The sequence below is a fragment of the Dermochelys coriacea genome, chromosome 14 (assembly GCF_009764565.3).
Source record: "Dermochelys coriacea isolate rDerCor1 chromosome 14, rDerCor1.pri.v4, whole genome shotgun sequence".
Lineage (NCBI taxonomy): Eukaryota > Metazoa > Chordata > Testudines > Dermochelyidae > Dermochelys > Dermochelys coriacea.
Genome location: NC_050081.1, coordinates 29,509,245 through 29,526,949, shown reverse-complemented (window position 1 = coordinate 29,526,949; position 17,705 = coordinate 29,509,245). Strand labels below are relative to the sequence as shown.

The following is a 17,705-nucleotide window of genomic DNA, read 5'->3' as shown; positions in this document are numbered from 1 at the left end:
GTTTAAAATGTAAGGTTATCTCCATGGTGTTGTTTTGCCTCCACCTTTCCTCACAATAGGCATAGCCTAGCCAAGCTCTGAGTCACAGAATTTACCTCTCAGGAGAGAACTAACCACTGAGCTATGGGATATTCAGGTGTGGGGCTCCCTCAATTTCTCCTGTTCCACTGTGTATAAATAATTAAAGAGTCATAGCAAGAGAGAGAGAATGACTTTGTAGCTTGGTGTTTTTGAGGTGGGTGACTGAGGATCAAGTCCCCTTGCTCCTTTGTGAATCCAGGCTTTATCCTCTATATGGACCACCTCCTAGAGAGAGATGCAACATACACTTTGCCATTGGATTACACAACTATTTGTGATAAAACAGTGGAATGTTGAGAATCAGGGCTCCTGGGTTTGGCAGAGAAGTGTGTTCAGAACTGGCGTTAGAGACAGGGTAGCTAAGTACATAGATATGGCATATGTATTCTGAAAGACATCACTGGTAAAGGTATGAAACTTGGATCTGGCATTGTAGGGATCTTGGATCTATTTCCAGGTAGAGACCTAGCTTAGTCAATCAGGTTGTGAACTACAGAAATAATATTACTCTGCAACAGAAATGAGCATAGAATGTAGTCACCTGGCTCACAAGTGCACCTTCTCCTAGGCCAAGAGGTGTTTTATGCGCAAGTCCCACTAACACATATCATGCATGAGATTTTATTTGAGATGCAGGAAGACCTGCCAGGGCTGCAAATCAATGAGTTGGCAGGTTGGGGCAACTTGTCCACTTCAGGCCAAACTCTAAAGACAGAGAGTCATAAAACACCCCATGTTTGGGACTAACCTGCATAGCTTCGGCAAAGGAAAAATCATGTCGCCCTGATCTAGAGGAATTCTTTGATCATTTATTAACAAAAACTGATATACAAACTGGTTCTCATTTATCTAATTTATTTAGACTTTCAAAAAAACCTTTTGACAAAGTCCCTCAGCAGAGGCTCTTAAGGCAGCCAAGTAGTCACAGGATGAACGAGAAATGTACTGTTATGGATTGGACACTGGCTAAGAGGAAGAAAACAAAAAGGATAAATAATCAGTTTTTCAATATTGTAAGAGGTTAACAGTGGGGTGCCTTCACAGTCCTGTATTAGGACTACTTAGGGTGATCAGACAGCAAATGTGAAAAATCAGGACAAGGGAGTGGTAATGGAGGAGTGAGGGAGTAAATAGGATCCTACATAAGACAAAGCCCATAATAATCAGGACAGTCCTGATAAAATGAGGACATCTGGTCACAGTTTGACTTTTATATTTGGGGGGGCAGCTCCAGTCAGGCCAATGGGGCTGTGCTGGGGGGGGGAAATTCCACACTTGCCCAAGGCTTGCAGTTTTGGGGGCAACATCCCCTCTGCCCCATCCAAACTTTGCCCATGCCTAGGGCTAATGTTTAATATGAGAACTGAGGTGGCAAAATTTGCATTACTTTGGGTATAAAGAAGGCTGAGTTACTTCAGAGGGGACCTAACAATGTTACATGAACTAGACAACATGACAGCAGATGGAATTCAGTGAGGTAAGTGCAACACAATGCACTTTGAGCCAGATCATGCCATCAGTTTAAAATCAGATTTCATTTTCTTGGGAAGTGTTTAAATAGTATGGTGATGGGTTCTATGAAAAAACCTTATGATTGACAGAGGTCAGCTGAGATTTTTCAAAACCATCTAAAGGGATTTGGACGCCCAGCTCTGGAAATTCGGGGTAAAATTTTCAAAAGTGCCTAAGGGCTAGATTTTTAAAGTTATTTAGGCACCTAAAGGGATTTTCACAATTGCCTACATGCCTAACACCCACTGATTTGAGCGGGTATTTCAATGAGAGTTAGGCACTTAAGCACTTTTGAAAATCCCACTAGACACCTATCTGCATCTCTAAGTACCTAAATACCTTTGAAAATCTGGTCTTAAGTGATATAGGAGAACAACTTTTCTTGACTTTTAGTGGGAATTAGGCTCCTAAGTGCTTAAGTCAACTTTGAAAATGAGACTTAAGTGTTGCAATGCTGAGCAGAACAATGCCTAAATACCATTACAAATCACTTAGGAGCTTTTGAAAACCACATCCTGGGCATCCAAACTCCTTAGGCTGCTTTGAAAGTCTCTACCAATATAGATATATAATTAATCTCCCTATTCAAAGAGAGAGTTTTGCTTGGAAATTACTGGCACCATGTGGCCCATTAAAAGGGACAATATCGTCTACTCATACACACAGCTAGGATCTAAATTAAGTGCAACAACTAAGGAAAGAGATGCAGGAGTCATACTAGACATTAATGAAAACCTCTCCACAATGTGCAATAGTGGATAAAAAATAAAGTATGGATAAACACTTGGATAGAAAATAATACTGAATATTCTAATGCCACTATATAAATTGATGGGACACCCAAACGAGGAATACTGCATTCAGATCTGGTCATCCCATCTCAAAAAGGATATAGCAGAATTAGAGGGGGTTCAGAGACAGAGGACAACAATTGTTAGAGGGCAGGAGAGACTTCTGTATGAGAAGGGGATGAAAAGACTGGAACTATTTAGTCTAGTGAGATGATGAAAAAGAGGGCACGTGATTTAGGTGTATAAACAGCAGAGAGAAAGTACCAGTAAATCGGGTTCCCCACTAGCCCTCTTTCATAGTACAAGAAAAAGGAGATGCCCAGTGAAATAATGGGTACTAATTAAAACTGACAAGAAATACTATTTACACAATGCATGGCTAGCATGTTGAACTCACCGTCACAAGATGTTATGGAGAACAAGAGTAGGATTCCAAAAAAAGGGAATTAGACACATCTATGGGAATGATAAAAAATATCATCAACAGTTACCATGGCTAAGATAAAGGTTTCTAAGGGATCTTTATATTGAGGATATAAGCCAACCAATTAACAGCCTGGGAACAGGTAGCCACTTTCCCCCCCATGGACAGGTTATTGCAAAATTGTCCCTTATGGGAATTTCACACCTTCCTTTGAGGTATGTGGTTAATAGCAACTTTTGGAAATGGGACTGGAGTAGTTTGACTGCTGGTCTGATGACATGTAGCAGTTCCCACTCTCCAGGTCACACTCTCCAGGGTGCTCACTTTCTCTCTCTGTGTATTTCACCCCAATTCGTCTTCTGGCTCTTTAGTATGCACCCCATTCTTTAGAACGTTTGAGTGGGGTAGGGCCACAATGGCAGGAAGGACACCGAGTTCCTTCCCTTGTGGATTTTCTCATGTCTTTTGTGGTGGGAGCTGTGACTAAAGCTTTTCCCGCAGTAAGTGCATATGTAGGGTTTCTCTCCCGTGTGGATCCGGTAGTGCTGGGTCAGAGTGGATTTGTCAGTGAAGCTTTTCCCGCAGTCAGAGCATGTGTAGGGTTTCTCTCCTGTATGGATCCTCTGGTGTCTGATCAGGTTTGAGCTGACATTGAATCTTTTTCCACAGTCAGGACACTCATAGGGTTTCTCTCCTGTGTGGATTCTCATGTGTTTGACCAGGTCCGAGTTCTGGCTGAAGCTTTGCCAGCATTCAGCGCAAGTGTTGGGGATCTCGATGGTCGAGGTTCTCTTCTTTGACGCTTTGGTTTCTTTGACCTTCCCAACAGTAGTGCTTTCCCGGTGGGTGCATTTACCCTGCCTCTTCCCTGGAGGACTCCTCAGATGCCTCTTGTGATGGGAGCTGCGGCTGAAGCTCTTCCCACAGTCGATGCATTTATAGGGCTTCTCACCCGTATGGACGCGCTGGTGCTGGGTCAGGGTAGACTTGTCCGTGAAGTTTTTCCCACAGTCAGGGCAGTTATAGGGTTTCTCTCCCGTGTGCGTTCTCTGGTGTCGGATAAGGTTTGAGCTGACACTGAAGCTTTTCCCGCAGTCAATGCATTTATAGGGTTTCTCTCCCGTATGGATTCGCCGATGATTAATAAGGTCTGAGCTCTGAAGGAAGCTTTTCCCACACTCAATGCAGATGTTGGGCCTCTCCCCCATGAATGTTCTCCGGCGGACGATGGTGCCTTTGCGTTTCCTCACACCTCGCCCACTGTGAGCAGATTTACTTTCCTCTGGAGTGTTTTGCTGCTGTGCTTCTGAGTCTCCTGGACTCCTAGGGGTTTTTTCCTGCTCAGGGCTCTCAGAAACATTGCCTTTGGATCTTGTCAGAGACATCTTGTATGGTTCTTCCATCTCAGACTGTTCTCCTTCTTGTCACTCACAGCTGGGATAGAGAGAGAATCCAGAGATGAGTCATTCCCTGTGCTGGGGGGGGGGGGGGGGAAGGGAACCTCAGAAGGGGAACAGAAAATCAACACCTGTTGACAGAATATCTTTGAATTTACCATAATAAAAAACCCTCACCTTTCATGAGCCCTAAATTCACGACAACATCATGGACCTAGCAAAGCCACTGCACTGTCCCTCTTCCAATACTCTCCTTTGTCATCATGCCTATAAACATCTCAGTAACGATGAGCTATGACCACTCTTTATCACACTGATTACAATTGCATAACTGTTCCTTTGTGCATCCCATCAGTTTGTTGCACTTGCGAGTTGTACTTTAGATTGTATAAGCTCTTAGGAACAGCAACTGTCTTTGTACATAGCTCAGCACAACAGAACTGGACTCTAGGCTCTCCCGCAGGACAAATAATAATGCTACAAGGTGTGGGTGCTCAGCACTGCTGAAAATCAATCCTTCTATTTACAGAGGGGAACATTTTAAGCACTGAAATAAATTACCTAGGGAGGTTGAGGAATCTCCATCATTGGAGGTTTTTAAGAACAGGTTAGACAAATACCTGTCAGGGATGATGTAGATAATACTTAGTCCTGCCTCAGTGCAGGGGACTGGACGAGATGACCTCTCAAGGTCCCTCCCGTCCCACATTTCTACGATTCAATGATTTTCCAGAGGGCCTAACTCCAACTTTCAAAAGCATCTAAGGGACAGATTTTCAAAGGTATTTGGGAGCCTAAAGATGCCAATAGATGCTTTTGAAAAGTTCACTGTATGCATAAACAGGTAAGATGTCTAACTCCCATTGAAAGGCTCCTAAATGCCTATGTTGCTTTTGAAAATTGTATCCTTTCTTTAGGAATTAAAAATAAACTGATATAATAATCACCAAGATGCACCCATACCTTACTGAGTCATTCCCAGAACTCATTACAGTTCCACTTGTCCCTTCTGTCCCCCATTGCTTCTGCCATGACCCTCATTTGTGTTAGGTCTGAACATTGGACCCAATCCTGCATGCAGTTAAGCTGACAAAAACATTAACTTATAGGATTGATGTTATTATTCTCATGAGCAATAATTCACATACAAAAATGTTTGCAAGATTGGGCAAATGGGTTGACTTGGGTAATGATAGCCCTGTTGGTAATAGAATGGAATGAATACAGGACCCACTGAGTAAAAAATTAAAAGATGGTAACATAATGCCAATCAACATGGTTTTATGAAAAACAGATCTTGTCAAACAAACTTGATATCATTTTTGAGGAAATTACAAGTTGGGTAACAAAGGAAGTCATAAAGTCATTGCTGGTAAAGTATGACTCAAAAATTATTAGTATAGTAAAAATGATAAGGATAGGTCAGTATTATAGAGCAAATGGGAGCTTTTGGTAAGATGAGCTTATCAGAAATACATTTGTTTTAATACAGTCAAAGGTAAGGTTATACATCTAAGAACAAATGTAGGTCATGCTTACAGAATGAGGGACTGTACCCTGGAAAGGAGTAACTCTGAAAAGGACTTTGGGGTCATGGTGGAACCCAGCTAAACATGAGCTCCCAGTGTGATGCTGTGGCTAAGAGATCCAATATGATCCTTGGACGTATGAGCAGGGGAATATAGAGTAGGGAGATCGTATATTGTCTGTATAAAACATTGGTGAAACCATTAGAGGAATTCTGTATCTGATTCTGGTATCCACACTTTTTAAAAGGATATTGGGAACCTAGAGAATTCAGAGAAGAATGATTTGAGGCCTGGAAAACCTGACTTCAGAAGCTCAATCTATTTAACACATCCAAAAGAAGGTTAAGCGGCAATGTGATCACTGTCTTTAAGTATCTGCAAACGAATACATTTTTGATAAACGAAAGATTCTTACTCTAGCAAATAAAGATAGAACAAGATCCAATGGCTAGAAGCTGGAACTAGACAAACTCAGGGGAAAAGGTGGAAACTTTTAACACTGAGGATAATTAACCATTGGAACAGCTCATTGGATGGATGTGGTGAATTCTCTATCACTTGGAGTCTTTCAACTAAGATTAGATGTCTCACTAAAAGATCTGCTCTAAGCTCAGCCACAAGTTATTGGGCTTGATGCAGGAAATACTAGGTGAAATTCTCTGACCTGTGTGTTGAAAGAGATCAGCCTAGATGATCAAAATGGTCCCTTCTGGCCACAGAATATATGAATTGGCTGTGGACTATATACATATACTTCTTTCTGCAAAGCGCCCAGGCCACTTTTGTGTGCCTGAAAAGAGCAATAATAATCATCATAAAAAGCAGACTCAAAGGAGCAGCTTTGGGGGATACTCCTTGGCATTATCAGGAGCTGGCTTTCCCTCTCTCTGCTCCTTGCCCTGTTCCCAGGAAAATGAATCTGCCCAGGGATGCTGCAGGAAAGGGATCTAGGCAGGTCTGGGAGCTGGGAACCTCCTCACCTCCTGCTGCCTTTGGTAGGCTGTCTCTACTGCCAGAAGAGGGGTTTCGTTTTAGTTTTTTACAAGACAAATGACAGCCAATTCTTGGTAAAATGCCAGTGGAGACAGGGTGCAGCCAGATTTTTACCGCATGGTGAGGTCAACACTATACCGCCCCTCTCCACTCCTGGGTTTGTCCTTGAGTAGCTACATCATAGGAAAAATTCAAGTCATTTCTCCACTAAGATTTTACAGCAGGAAAACAAAAGGATGTTAGCTATCTCCTGCTGTAAAAACACCCCCTTTGTTGGCAGCAAAGACAGCCTCAGACTTTCTATCCTTTCTTCAGGCCCTCAGCAACTCCCACTATTCTCCACGGGGAGGGGGCACTCGCCATTGTTCTCCATGGGGGGCATCTCCATTGTTCTCTGTGGGGAGGTGTTAGCAGCTGAGCACTTTTGAAAATCTTGCCCTGAATGGGAGCATTGATCCCTCCTGAAATTTTGTTCTCTCTCTCCGGCCCCTTCTCCATCCCCTCTGCCCGGGAGACTCGGTCCCTGGCCGGCCCGAGACGGTCGCTCTCCCGGCGCTGGCTCGGCTCCTGCAGGCGCTCAGGGGGGCAGAGCCGGGGGGGGGGGGTCAGGGAGGGCAGCAGCTCCGGGACTCGCAGGCCCCCCCCCCCGGGAGCAGAGCTGGGGCGAGGAGGGGCCGTTGGGGCAGAGTCACTTTCCTGCCCGGCCCCAGCCCTTCCCCCGGGTCCCCCCCCCTCACCTGCAGGCTCCGGCTCAGGGGCTGATATCGGCAGAGCCCGGGGCTGCCTCAGGGCAACCAGCCCCCGGAGAAAGTCCCCCCGGCTGGGCCCCGAGCGGCGCTAGGGAAGGGCCCTCCCCGCACGGACCCCGCTGGGCAGCGGCAGCTGATCAGCGCGGGCTCCTGACTCACAATGGAGGCGGCAGCAGCAGAGTCTGACCCAGGAAGTTCAACCGCAGTATCCTTAGCAGACAGACACAGAGCGGCCTCCCCTCCAAGCAGCAGCCAGAGCCCTCTTGTGGTAGAATCTGAGGAAAGCTCCCCCCGAAGGGGATCCAGAAAGAATCCTTCTCTGCTTGCTGAACAAGGAGGAATCCGTCCAGATCGGATGAATCAGAGACAGAGAGAGCCCTAGAGCAGTAGCTCTCAGCCTTTCCAGGCGACTGTACCCTTTCAATGGTCTGATTTGTCTTGCGTACCCCCAGGTTTCAAAATGCGATAAGGAGACCACCACATTTTGTAAATCAAATCCAGGGACACACAGAAGTTGGGAGCACAGCAAAGAAGCCAAGACAGAAAATGTAAGTTGCAGAGCATAGCGAGGCAAATTTATTTAGCAGCTTATATTTTAACAGTTACACATATACACTACAAATACCAAACAAATATGCATGTAATCAGTGTGGATGTGGTGTCACACTAAAGAAGCGCATTCAAACACTGGTTACAAACAATACAAAAACATTGTTCAACAACATCAGTTTTCTGTACCCACTGTCCAGATGGCCTATTTAAAGAATCTCTTTCTTTGCACCACTGCCAATGCCATTTATTTTTGACAGGCTTATCAATGAATGCTGTGTTATCTCTGAGTTGCAAGAAAACAAGCATGACAACTTTTTGCTTCTGCTAGTGGAATCCACCTAGAGATTAACCTCCAGGTTAAAATGAAGTTTGTTTTGACAATAACTTGAGAGTGGCTTTCACAGTTTTAACCTTGTATCTGGATTTTTCTCCTGTCCACAGGTCATTCATGACAGAAAATACCATTTCAACTGAAGCATTACTGCCAGCCAGGCACAGGATCAGTTCTGCCAGTTTTTTTTACATTTGCATGTGGTACTGAGGATTCCCTATGATGCTTGATTACTTCATCCCATCTGCCACACACTGTGATCATTGTAGTTGTGTCATTGCATTCACATAGTTTCCCTGTCACAAACTCATTTAACAGAGGCACTTCATCAAACATCAGAGGGGTAGCCGTGTTAGTCTAGCCACAAAAACAACAAGGAATCCGATGGCACCTTAAAGACTAACAGATTTATTTGGGCATAAGCTTCTGTGGGTAAAAAAACCCCACTTTTTGATAAATGCATCTGAAGAAGTGGGATCTTTTACCCACGAAAGCTTATGCCCGAATAAATCTGTTAGTCTTAAAGCTGCCGCTGGACTCTTCGTTGTTTTCATCAAACAGTTCATCCTTGTTAATTGTCACATTGGGGTATTTCTTCTGCAGTAACTCGACTGCTTTTCCAATCTTGGATCTTAAAGGAGCTTTCTTTAAAAGCAGACTCTTCAAATCTCTCAAATCATCTGTATGCTTTTGTCAAAGTTCCTTCCCCACTCTGAACTCTAGGTTACAGATGAGGGGACCTGCATGAAAAACCCCTAAGCTTATTTTTACCAGCTTAGGTTAAAACTTCCCCAAGAGACAAATTATTTTACCTTTTGTCCCTGGACTTTATTGCTGCCACCACCAAGCATCTAACAAATATAACCAGGAAAGAGCCCACTTGGAAATGTCTTTCCCCCCAAAATCCCCCCCAAGTCCTTCACCCCCTTTCCTGATAAAAATCCTCACCAATTTGCATAGGTGAACACAGACCCAAACCCTTGGATCTTAAGAACAATGAAAAAAAGCAATCAGGTTCTTTAAAGAAGAATTTTAATTGAAGAAAAAGTAAAAGAATCACCTCTGTAAAATCAGGATGATAAATACCTTACAGGGTAATCAGATTCAAAACATAGAGAATCCCTCTAGGCAAAACCTTAAGTTACAAAAGACACAAAAACAGGAATATACATTCCATTCAGCACAACTTATTTTATCAGCCATTTAAACAAAACAGAATCTCACGCATATCTAACTAGATTGCTTATTAGCCCTTTACAGGAGATCTGACTGCATTCCTGCTCTGGTCCCTGGCAAAAGAAAAAACACACAGACAGAGAGACCCCTTTGTCCCGCCCCCCCTCCAGCTTTGAAAGCATCTTGTCTCTTCATTGGTCATTTTGGTCAGGTGCCAGCAAGGTTATCTTTAGCTTCTTAACCCTTTACAGGTGAAAGGGTTTTTTCCTCTGGCCAGGAGGGATTTAAAGGTGGTTAGCCTTCCCTTTATATTTATGACGCTCCCCAAATCACAGATAGGGTGAAACGCTGGCTGTGATTTCTTCCTAGACCTCTAGGAGAAAACAGAGTTAATAAGACACATGCACCTCTAAATATACTACCAAGTATATAAAGACTAACAATATTTTCCACATCTCAAGGACGATTTTAACCAGTTGATTCTGGGAAACTTTCACGGGACAGTGCATCAGCCACTTTGTTAGAAGCTCCTGAGATGTGTTGGATGTCAAAATCAAAATCTTGGAGAGCTAAACTCCACCAAATAAGTATTTTGTTTTTCCCATGGCGGTATGAAGCCACTGTAGCGCAGTCAGTTTGCAGGTGGAAACGCCGTCCCCAAACGTATGGGCGTAGCTTTTCCAGAGCATAGACAATAGCATAACATTCTTTTTCATTGATTGACCAGTTGCTTTCCCTCTCAGACAGCTTCTTGCTGAGAAACACTACAGGGTGGAATTCTTGATCCTGTCCTTCCTGCATTAAAACTGCTCCCACACCACGCTCGGACGCATCTGTGGTTACTAGGAACGGTTTGTCAAAGTCTGGGGCCCTTAGCACAGGGTCAGACATGAGTGTCGCTTTAAGCTGGTTAAAGGCCTTCTGACGCTCTTCGGTCCACTGAATGGCATTTGGCTGTTTCTTTTTGGTTAGGTCTGTCAGTGGGGCGGCGATTTGGCTGTATTGCGGTACAAATCACCTGTAATATCCGGCCAAGCCTAAGAAGGTTTGGACCTGATTCTTTGACTTTGGGACAGGCCACTTTTGAATAGCATCCACTTTGGCCTGTAGGGGATTGATAGTTCCTTGACCCACCTGGTGTCCAAGGTAAGTCACTCTGTTTAGGCCTATTTGACACTTCTTAGCCTTAACAGTTAGTTCTGCCTCCCTTATGCACTCGAAGACTTTTTGTAGATGTTCCAGGTGTTCTGCCCAGGAATCTGAAAATATGGCCACATCGTCAAGGTAGGCGACTGCATATTCTCCCAATCCCTCTAGGAGACCATCTACAAGTCTTTGGAAGGTGGCAGATTCATTCCGCAGCCCGAACACATGTGGTGAAGGCTGAACTTTCCTTGGCAGATTCATCTAGCAGTACCTGCCAGTACCCCTTGGTTAAGCCCAAGGTAGAGATTAACTGGGCCCATACCAGTTTCTCTAATAATTCATCTGTGCGTAGCATTGGATAGTTGTCTGGGCGAGTTGCAGCATTTATCTTACAGTAGTCCACGCAGAAACGTATCTCCCCATCTGGTTTGGGAACTAGAACCACTGGAGATACCCACACACTGCCAGAGGGGCGGATTACACCCATCTGTAGCATATCCTGGATCTCCCGTTCTATAGCAGTTTTAGCTTGAGGAGACACCCGGTAAGATTGGACTTTAATCGGGTGAGCATTACCTGTGTCAATGGAGTGGTATGCCCGTTGAGTCAGTCGTGGGGTGGCTGAGAATGTCTCCTTGATCTGCTGTCACTGAATATGCCCACCATCATTTTTCCCTTCGTAGTAGACACCTTCAGGCCACTCAGCATCATCTCCTCCCTGGGCTGTAAACTGACAAACCTTTAATTCTCTGGATTGATTAGAAGAGCTGAGAGGCAGTGGATTGCTCCGTGCCACCGTCCAAGCTCTCTGGAAGCGTTCATCTGCTTCCTGTTCAGTCTGGAACTATTCCCTTGATGCTGGAGACATCAGTTCCTCATTGGAGTGTGGACCTAGGCTTGGTCCCTCTGGAAGCAATGTAGGGGATGGGGCTGTTTCCGTTGACTGTGAACCGCTCTCCACTGGTGCACTACATTGGGTTTCAGGCTCCGGCTGAGCCTCTTGTGTAGGGTTATCGGCTGCTGCTGGTTCCGGTTCTGGGACTGGCTCTGTCTAGGTCTCTGGGACTGGATCCACTACTGCCGTTGCAGACGTTGGCATGGGTTCCAGTTCCATCACCTCTGACCGGGCCCTGGTAGAAGTTTCTGGAACAGAGCTAGGCATGATGGCTTGCTTAGCCTGGCTGCGAGTGACCATTCCCACCTTCTTGGCTAACTTCACATGATTGGCCAAGTCTTCCCGCAACAGCATGGGGATGGGATGATCATCATAGACTGCAAAAGTCCACGTTCCTGACCAGCCCTTGTACTGGACAGGCAACTTGGCTGTAGGTAAATAGAAAGAGTTGGACATGAAGGGTTGAATCGTCACTTGGATCTCTGTGTCAATTAAATTGGGGGCCACTAAGGAAGCATGGATAGCCGACACTTGTGCTCCAGTGTCCCTTCACACGGTGACCTTCTTCCCGCCCACACTCAGAGTTTCCATCCGCTCTGAGGGTATCTGGGAGGTATTTGGGCCTGAGGTCCTCTGGTGTGATTCCGGGGTTCTTGGGGCAGTTGGCCTTCACATGCCGTGTCTCGTTATATTTAAAATATCGTCCAGCTGATGGGTCACTGGGGCGAGGTGGGTTGCTGGAGAACAGTGTGGCAGGACGATAAGGTTTGTTAAAGCAGAATTTATGCTTTTTTGACAATGACATTTTCACTTTACACCAGATCTTCTACATCATACACCATTCAGTCAGCATTGTAGCTATGGCAACTGCAATAGTGCTGTACCATCTCTGTTATAGCTAATAGTAATAAAATAATAATAATAATTAATAATAATAGAAACATTCTGGATATTTCTTTCTAAAGCATATATGCAGTAGGCACTTTAACCAACATGAGAAATTAAAAGTAAGGGTATTCGGGGATAAGTTCAATGAACCTGGGGACTTTCCAGGGATATTGTTTGTGTGGGAACACAGTACCTCATCTGGGGACTGTCCCTGGAAAATGGGGATGTATGGTCACGCTACCATCAAGGCAGTGGAGTGGCCAGAGACCTAGCGAGGCAGGGGACTTTGGGCAGGGAGAGAGGGGCCAGGTTGAGATGCATCAGGAAGAACTAGCCCAGGGGTGGGATTTAATAAGGCAATGTTCTGGGGTTTTCTATTATTTCTGGATCTGATTTAGTAACAAAGAATTCAGGGCCAAATGCAGCAGGAGGAAAGGAGAGAAGTTAACAAAGGGGAAATAGGTTGAGGCCCAAGGGAAGGTGTGAGACAGCTCCTTTATTCCTGTGCTGCCTTTTGAAACCCCATTGGCTCCAAAGTTGGCCAGAAATGTTGCACATGGATCTGCACAAACCATGGGAGCACTATGGAGACTCCATGGGAGCCACCCCAAACCTCCAGCCTCAGGGGAGTTGCCCCAGCTGGCATTTGGCTCAGTGTGGTTACTTATTCTTCAAGAGGCTTAAACCTCCAGCAGCAGGAGCAGTTGTCCGTGAACTGCACAGGAAAGGAAGGTGAAAAGATGCAGAAGGAACCCAGGCTGCTTTGGGCCCAGTACCAGACATGGAGAAGGGAGGCATACATGGACTCCACCATGTGGGGGCGTGGAGGTGTTCCATCAGTGACTCCATTTAGACCAGACTATTATTCCATTATAATGGAGGTCACTTTTGATAGGGCTTCAACAACCAGACTGGTCTCTGCTGGGATGGGCTTCCTGGATGAAGCTGCCCATCTCCCTGCTTTGCTCTGACTCCATCCCAGCCCTGTGGGCCCCCACTGCCTCCCCGCGCCTCCTTCCTTGCAGCAGCAACTCACCCCAAGACAGGGAGTAAAATGGTCTCTAAGAGGTTCTTGGGGTTGGTCACTGCCAAACAGGACTCCTGGTATGAGCAAAGGCCACAGGTTTGGTCCCATAATTCCTGCTTCCCAGACAGAAGCCATCCTCAGCCCCTTCAGGGTCCTGTATCCCATTGTCTGTGACTCTGAGTCTGCCAGCCCCATCAATCTGGAGCAGAGCCAGTGCACTTGAGGGGCAAAGTCTCTCTATCCCTCCCACAAAGCACCACCCTGGGGCTAGATTGGAGCTGATGCTCCCTATGGGTGTGTAAGGTCACTAGATAACCCCAACTACCTTTAAAGGGTTTCATGGAATTTCAGGAGGTTGAGAAGAGATGGGGACCCATCAGCCCCATTGTACAATGAGACCTCGTAGTCCAGGAAAATGCCCACCTGTCTGGGCTCAGGCTCACAGTGAGGGGTCAGTAGGAGGTGAGAGCCTTGTACCCATTCCTCAGCCACACAATGCCATACCTAGTCTCTGGTGATGTTGTGATTGCCTGTTTTTGGGCAGTCCCAGCAAACCCACAAGCCCCACTCAATCTTGTCTCCCATCTCCACCTCCCAGTAATGCCTGATGCCCAGTGTAACACAGTATAGAAGGAATGATAACCAGATATATACTAATGTATCCTCACTGCTGTGTCACCATTGTTACAATCACTAATGTATCACCACGGTTATGAAGTTGCATTAAATCTGCTACAAAGTATGTCATGTAAAGTATCAATGGAAAAGTTGTAACCTGCTAAGTATGATATCCCTGTTTACATGCATGTATCACCTTTGTATCTGAAGTTATGATTATTGGCTATGTATTTCTATCTCAAACATGTGTTGTGTTCCAGGGTGATGACCCCAGACAATTTTACGTTCAGATTAGCCATCACAGGTTGATGGGCCATGTAAGGACCTGTGATGAGGACATGTGACCTAAAATTCCATCTTTTACCAGTAACTTTCCGTGCTCATGTGACCTTGGACTTCATGTTAGCCAATAACTTTCCAAGCACGTGAGCTGAGCTATAAATTGCAAACCGTGACATCACTGCTTTGTCTTCATTTCTGCTTCTCATCTCCGGATTGCGAACTCTGAAGAAGCATTGAACAAGGAACTGAATGATCCCTGAATTTACCCTGTTTGGGTAAAACCAGAATGACTTTTTACAAGTCAGGAAATATAACATCACTTTTATCCTGATCTATGAACACTGAAAATCACTTTTATGTATCTGATTCCTTAACCATTCAATAACTCTCTTCTTTCCTTTTATTAATAAAATCTTTAGTTAGTTTACTAAAGATTGACTGACAGCATGATATTTGTGTAAGTTCTGAGTGTCACGGAGTCACTGGGGTGATGCTCTGGAACTACTCCATACGAAGCCAGTCAGGACTCTAGGGGAGCCTCCTCTCGCTGAGCATACTGTCTCCAGAGCAAGAAACTTACACTGCTTCGACCTTCCTGGGTCTGACCTCGGAGCATTCAGCATCCCCTTTTCACAACGTGCACTTCCTGCAGCGAGTCCACCCGGACGGGGCTCCTTAGGAAGCCATAGGGCCCTGCACCCCAACTCTGCAGTCAGACATGACTTAAACAATCAGTAAAACAGAAGGTTTATTAGACAACAGGAACACAGCATAGGACAGAACTTGTTAGCAGAGAAATCAGTGACTTTCATCCAAGTCCATCATGAGGGGAGGGGAATCCAGAGCCAGGGCTCTGGCCCTCCCCCTGGCACCCCAGACTGACTAGCTTCCAGTTGCCTGGCCGCTGCACTGCTTGTTGCTCCTCCTCCAGCCTTTGTCTCGCTTCCCAGGCCAAGAGTCACCTGGTCATATTCCTCTCCTGGGGCTCAGGTTATGAAGGGGCAGCCATAGCATCCATGCAGGCAGCTGGAGTAGCCCCCTCAAAAGTCACACACCAAGACATTGGTGCAATACACAGGGAAACTGAGGCACACACAGCATTCATGCAAAACAGTAAGACTCAAATAGGTTCACATAGAACATAACAAGGGAAAATCCCCACTTAGTCACACTGAGATACATATTAACATGGGGGTAAGTGTCTGATCCTTTGGGCTTGGTAGAACCTCATGCAGGGCCATCCCTACCCATACGCAAAGTACGCAGCTACATAGGGCACCAGGAAATTTGGAAATTTCCTGGTGCCCTGCGCAGCTGTGTGCTGCTCCAGCCCCTGCTCCGCTTCTTTCCCCATGGCCCCTGCCCCTGCTCCACCCCAGCCCTGCCCCCATTCCACCCCTTCCCCAAAGCCCCCACCCTGCTCCATCCCAGCCCCATCCTAGCCCCACTCCCCTGAGGATTGCAGCAGGGCCAGGCCTGCACTCACCAGCAGTGGGAAGTGCAGCGACCCAGCGCCTGCTGTGCCACCAATGAGTGCTGGGGGTGGTTCCCCTCTACCCCCCAAGCCAGCCCCGCTCCTGCAGAGGCCTGGAGCCCCACACATATACACCCCACAGGGGGCTGTGTAGGGCCCCAGAATAACTAAGGACAGCCCTGACCTCATGGTGAATTGGGTTTCCAGTAACCTCTCATCATAAAGTCCAGGTGTCTGGATGGTGAGAAGACCTGGATTGCCTAAGGGGGACTGTGTTTTGACTGGTTAGTGACATAAAAGCTTGCTTTTGTTACTGGTTTGGTTAATCTAATTATAAAAATAGCTACCAGTTTTGGGGTATATCTACCCTATTTTATTAGTCTGCCCTAAGTTTGGCATTCTCAGTTGTGGCCCACTTTAGGCACTGTGAGACCCAGCCATATTCAGATTTCTCAGGATTGTCAGGCAGGTTCTGCCATGTGTCCCTGAGTCTCTTGATTTTCTGATCTTCAGACAGGATGAGCCAGGGATTTGCTGTGTCCAAATCCAGAGTCATATCCACTTTGGGAGAGTCAGAGTCTGAGCTGGTGCAGGGAATCTGTCATTATCATCTTCTTCCCATGAGTGATTTGTTGGCTCATTTTGCAGTGAGTCGTTTTTGGGATAGCAGGGGATCCTGGGAGGAGGTGGCAATGGGAGAAGTGGAGCTCTGGGGTGGTGGAGTTGGGGGTGGCAATGGGGACTGGAGCTTTGGGACACCAGCAATGGGGGACTAGAACTCCCAGTGGCTGGGAGCCACATTGCCCTGCCCCCTCCAGATCTTTGATTTGCTCTGTGCAGGGTGAGTGCAGAGTTTGTCCCCAGCAAGGGTCCTGAGGCATAGTGGGATTGGAAGGGATGTGCAGTAGCTCAAACCCCAGGAGGGATTTTGTCCAACCCACCTAGAAGTGCCCCCTGGAGAACCGTGGCCAGCACACTCCAGCTGTTTTACCTTTGTGGGGGCCCTAGCATCCTTCCCATGCAGGCCTGCTGCTCCACTGGCTTGGGGGGCGGAATTAAGGTGTGTCATTCCCCCTGCCACAAATACGCACACACACACACACCCTCAGGCACCTCAGAGCTAGGATGGCCTTTGCTGCACCTCCCAGTCATGATCCCTGTGTTAGACCCTCCCCACTCAGGAGCCCAAGAGGGCAGTGGGGCCTTAGTCTCCAGGTGTATGTCCCCTTCAGGGACAAGTTCCTCCCCCTCCCAACATGTTTGTCTCCTGCATGGCTGGCAGGACATGGATTAAGAACATAAAAAGGGCCATACTGGGTCAGATCCATGCTCCATCTGGCACTGGACACTGTCAGGAGGGAATGAACAGAACAGAGCAATTATTGAATGATCCACCCCCTGTCATCCAGTCCCAGCTTCTGGTAGTCAGAGGTTTAGGGACACCCAGAACATGGGGTTGCATTCCTGCCCATCTTGGCTAATAGCCATTGATGGATCTATCTTCCATGAATTTATCGAGTTCTTTTTTGAACCCCGTTATACTTTTGGCCTTCACAACATACCCTGGCAATGAGTTGCCTGTGAATTGTGTGAAGAAATACTTCCTTTTCTTTGTTTTAAACCTGCCGTTTATTAATTTCATGGGGTGACCCCTGGTTCTTGTGTTGTGTGAAGGGGTAAATAACATTTCCCGATTCACTTTCTCCAACCATTTATGATTTTATAGACCTTTAATATATCTCTTCTTAGTCATCTCTTTTCTAAACTGAACAGTCTTGTTTTTTTCTCTCTCCTCATATGGAAGTTATTCCATACCCCTAATCATTTTTGTTGCCCTTCT

General features: G+C 46.1%; 3 protein-coding genes across 13 annotated transcripts in view; 1 reads left to right on the top strand and 2 right to left on the bottom strand.

The window, feature by feature from the left end:
• LOC119843023 (zinc finger protein 271-like) overlaps positions 1–2,865 on the bottom strand; it is a 54,050-nt gene extending 51,185 nt beyond the window's left edge. The window contains exon 1 of the mRNA XM_043497473.1: positions 2,782–2,865. The gene's annotated coding sequence lies outside the window, so the exon portion shown is untranslated. The remainder of the gene's footprint in view (positions 1–2,781) is intronic.
• LOC119842762 (zinc finger protein 239-like) overlaps positions 1–17,705 on the top strand; it is a 605,953-nt gene that overhangs the window by 208,492 nt on the left and 379,756 nt on the right. The gene's annotated exons all lie outside the window — the stretch shown is intronic.
• LOC122455421 (zinc finger protein 436-like) overlaps positions 920–17,705 on the bottom strand; it is a 258,058-nt gene continuing 241,272 nt past the window's right edge. The window contains exons 2-4 of one of the 11 annotated variants that reach the window (XR_006275574.1): positions 6,399–6,524; positions 3,013–4,242; positions 920–2,840 (exon numbers count right to left, since the gene is read on the bottom strand). Coding sequence is in view for 9 of the 11 variants with exons in the window: in XM_043496999.1 (XP_043352934.1) it covers positions 3,195–4,211 (1,017 nt within the window). In the remaining 2 variants the exon portion in view is untranslated. The other 10 variants (XR_006275575.1, XM_043496999.1, XM_043497002.1 and 7 more) reach the window with 10 other exon arrangements.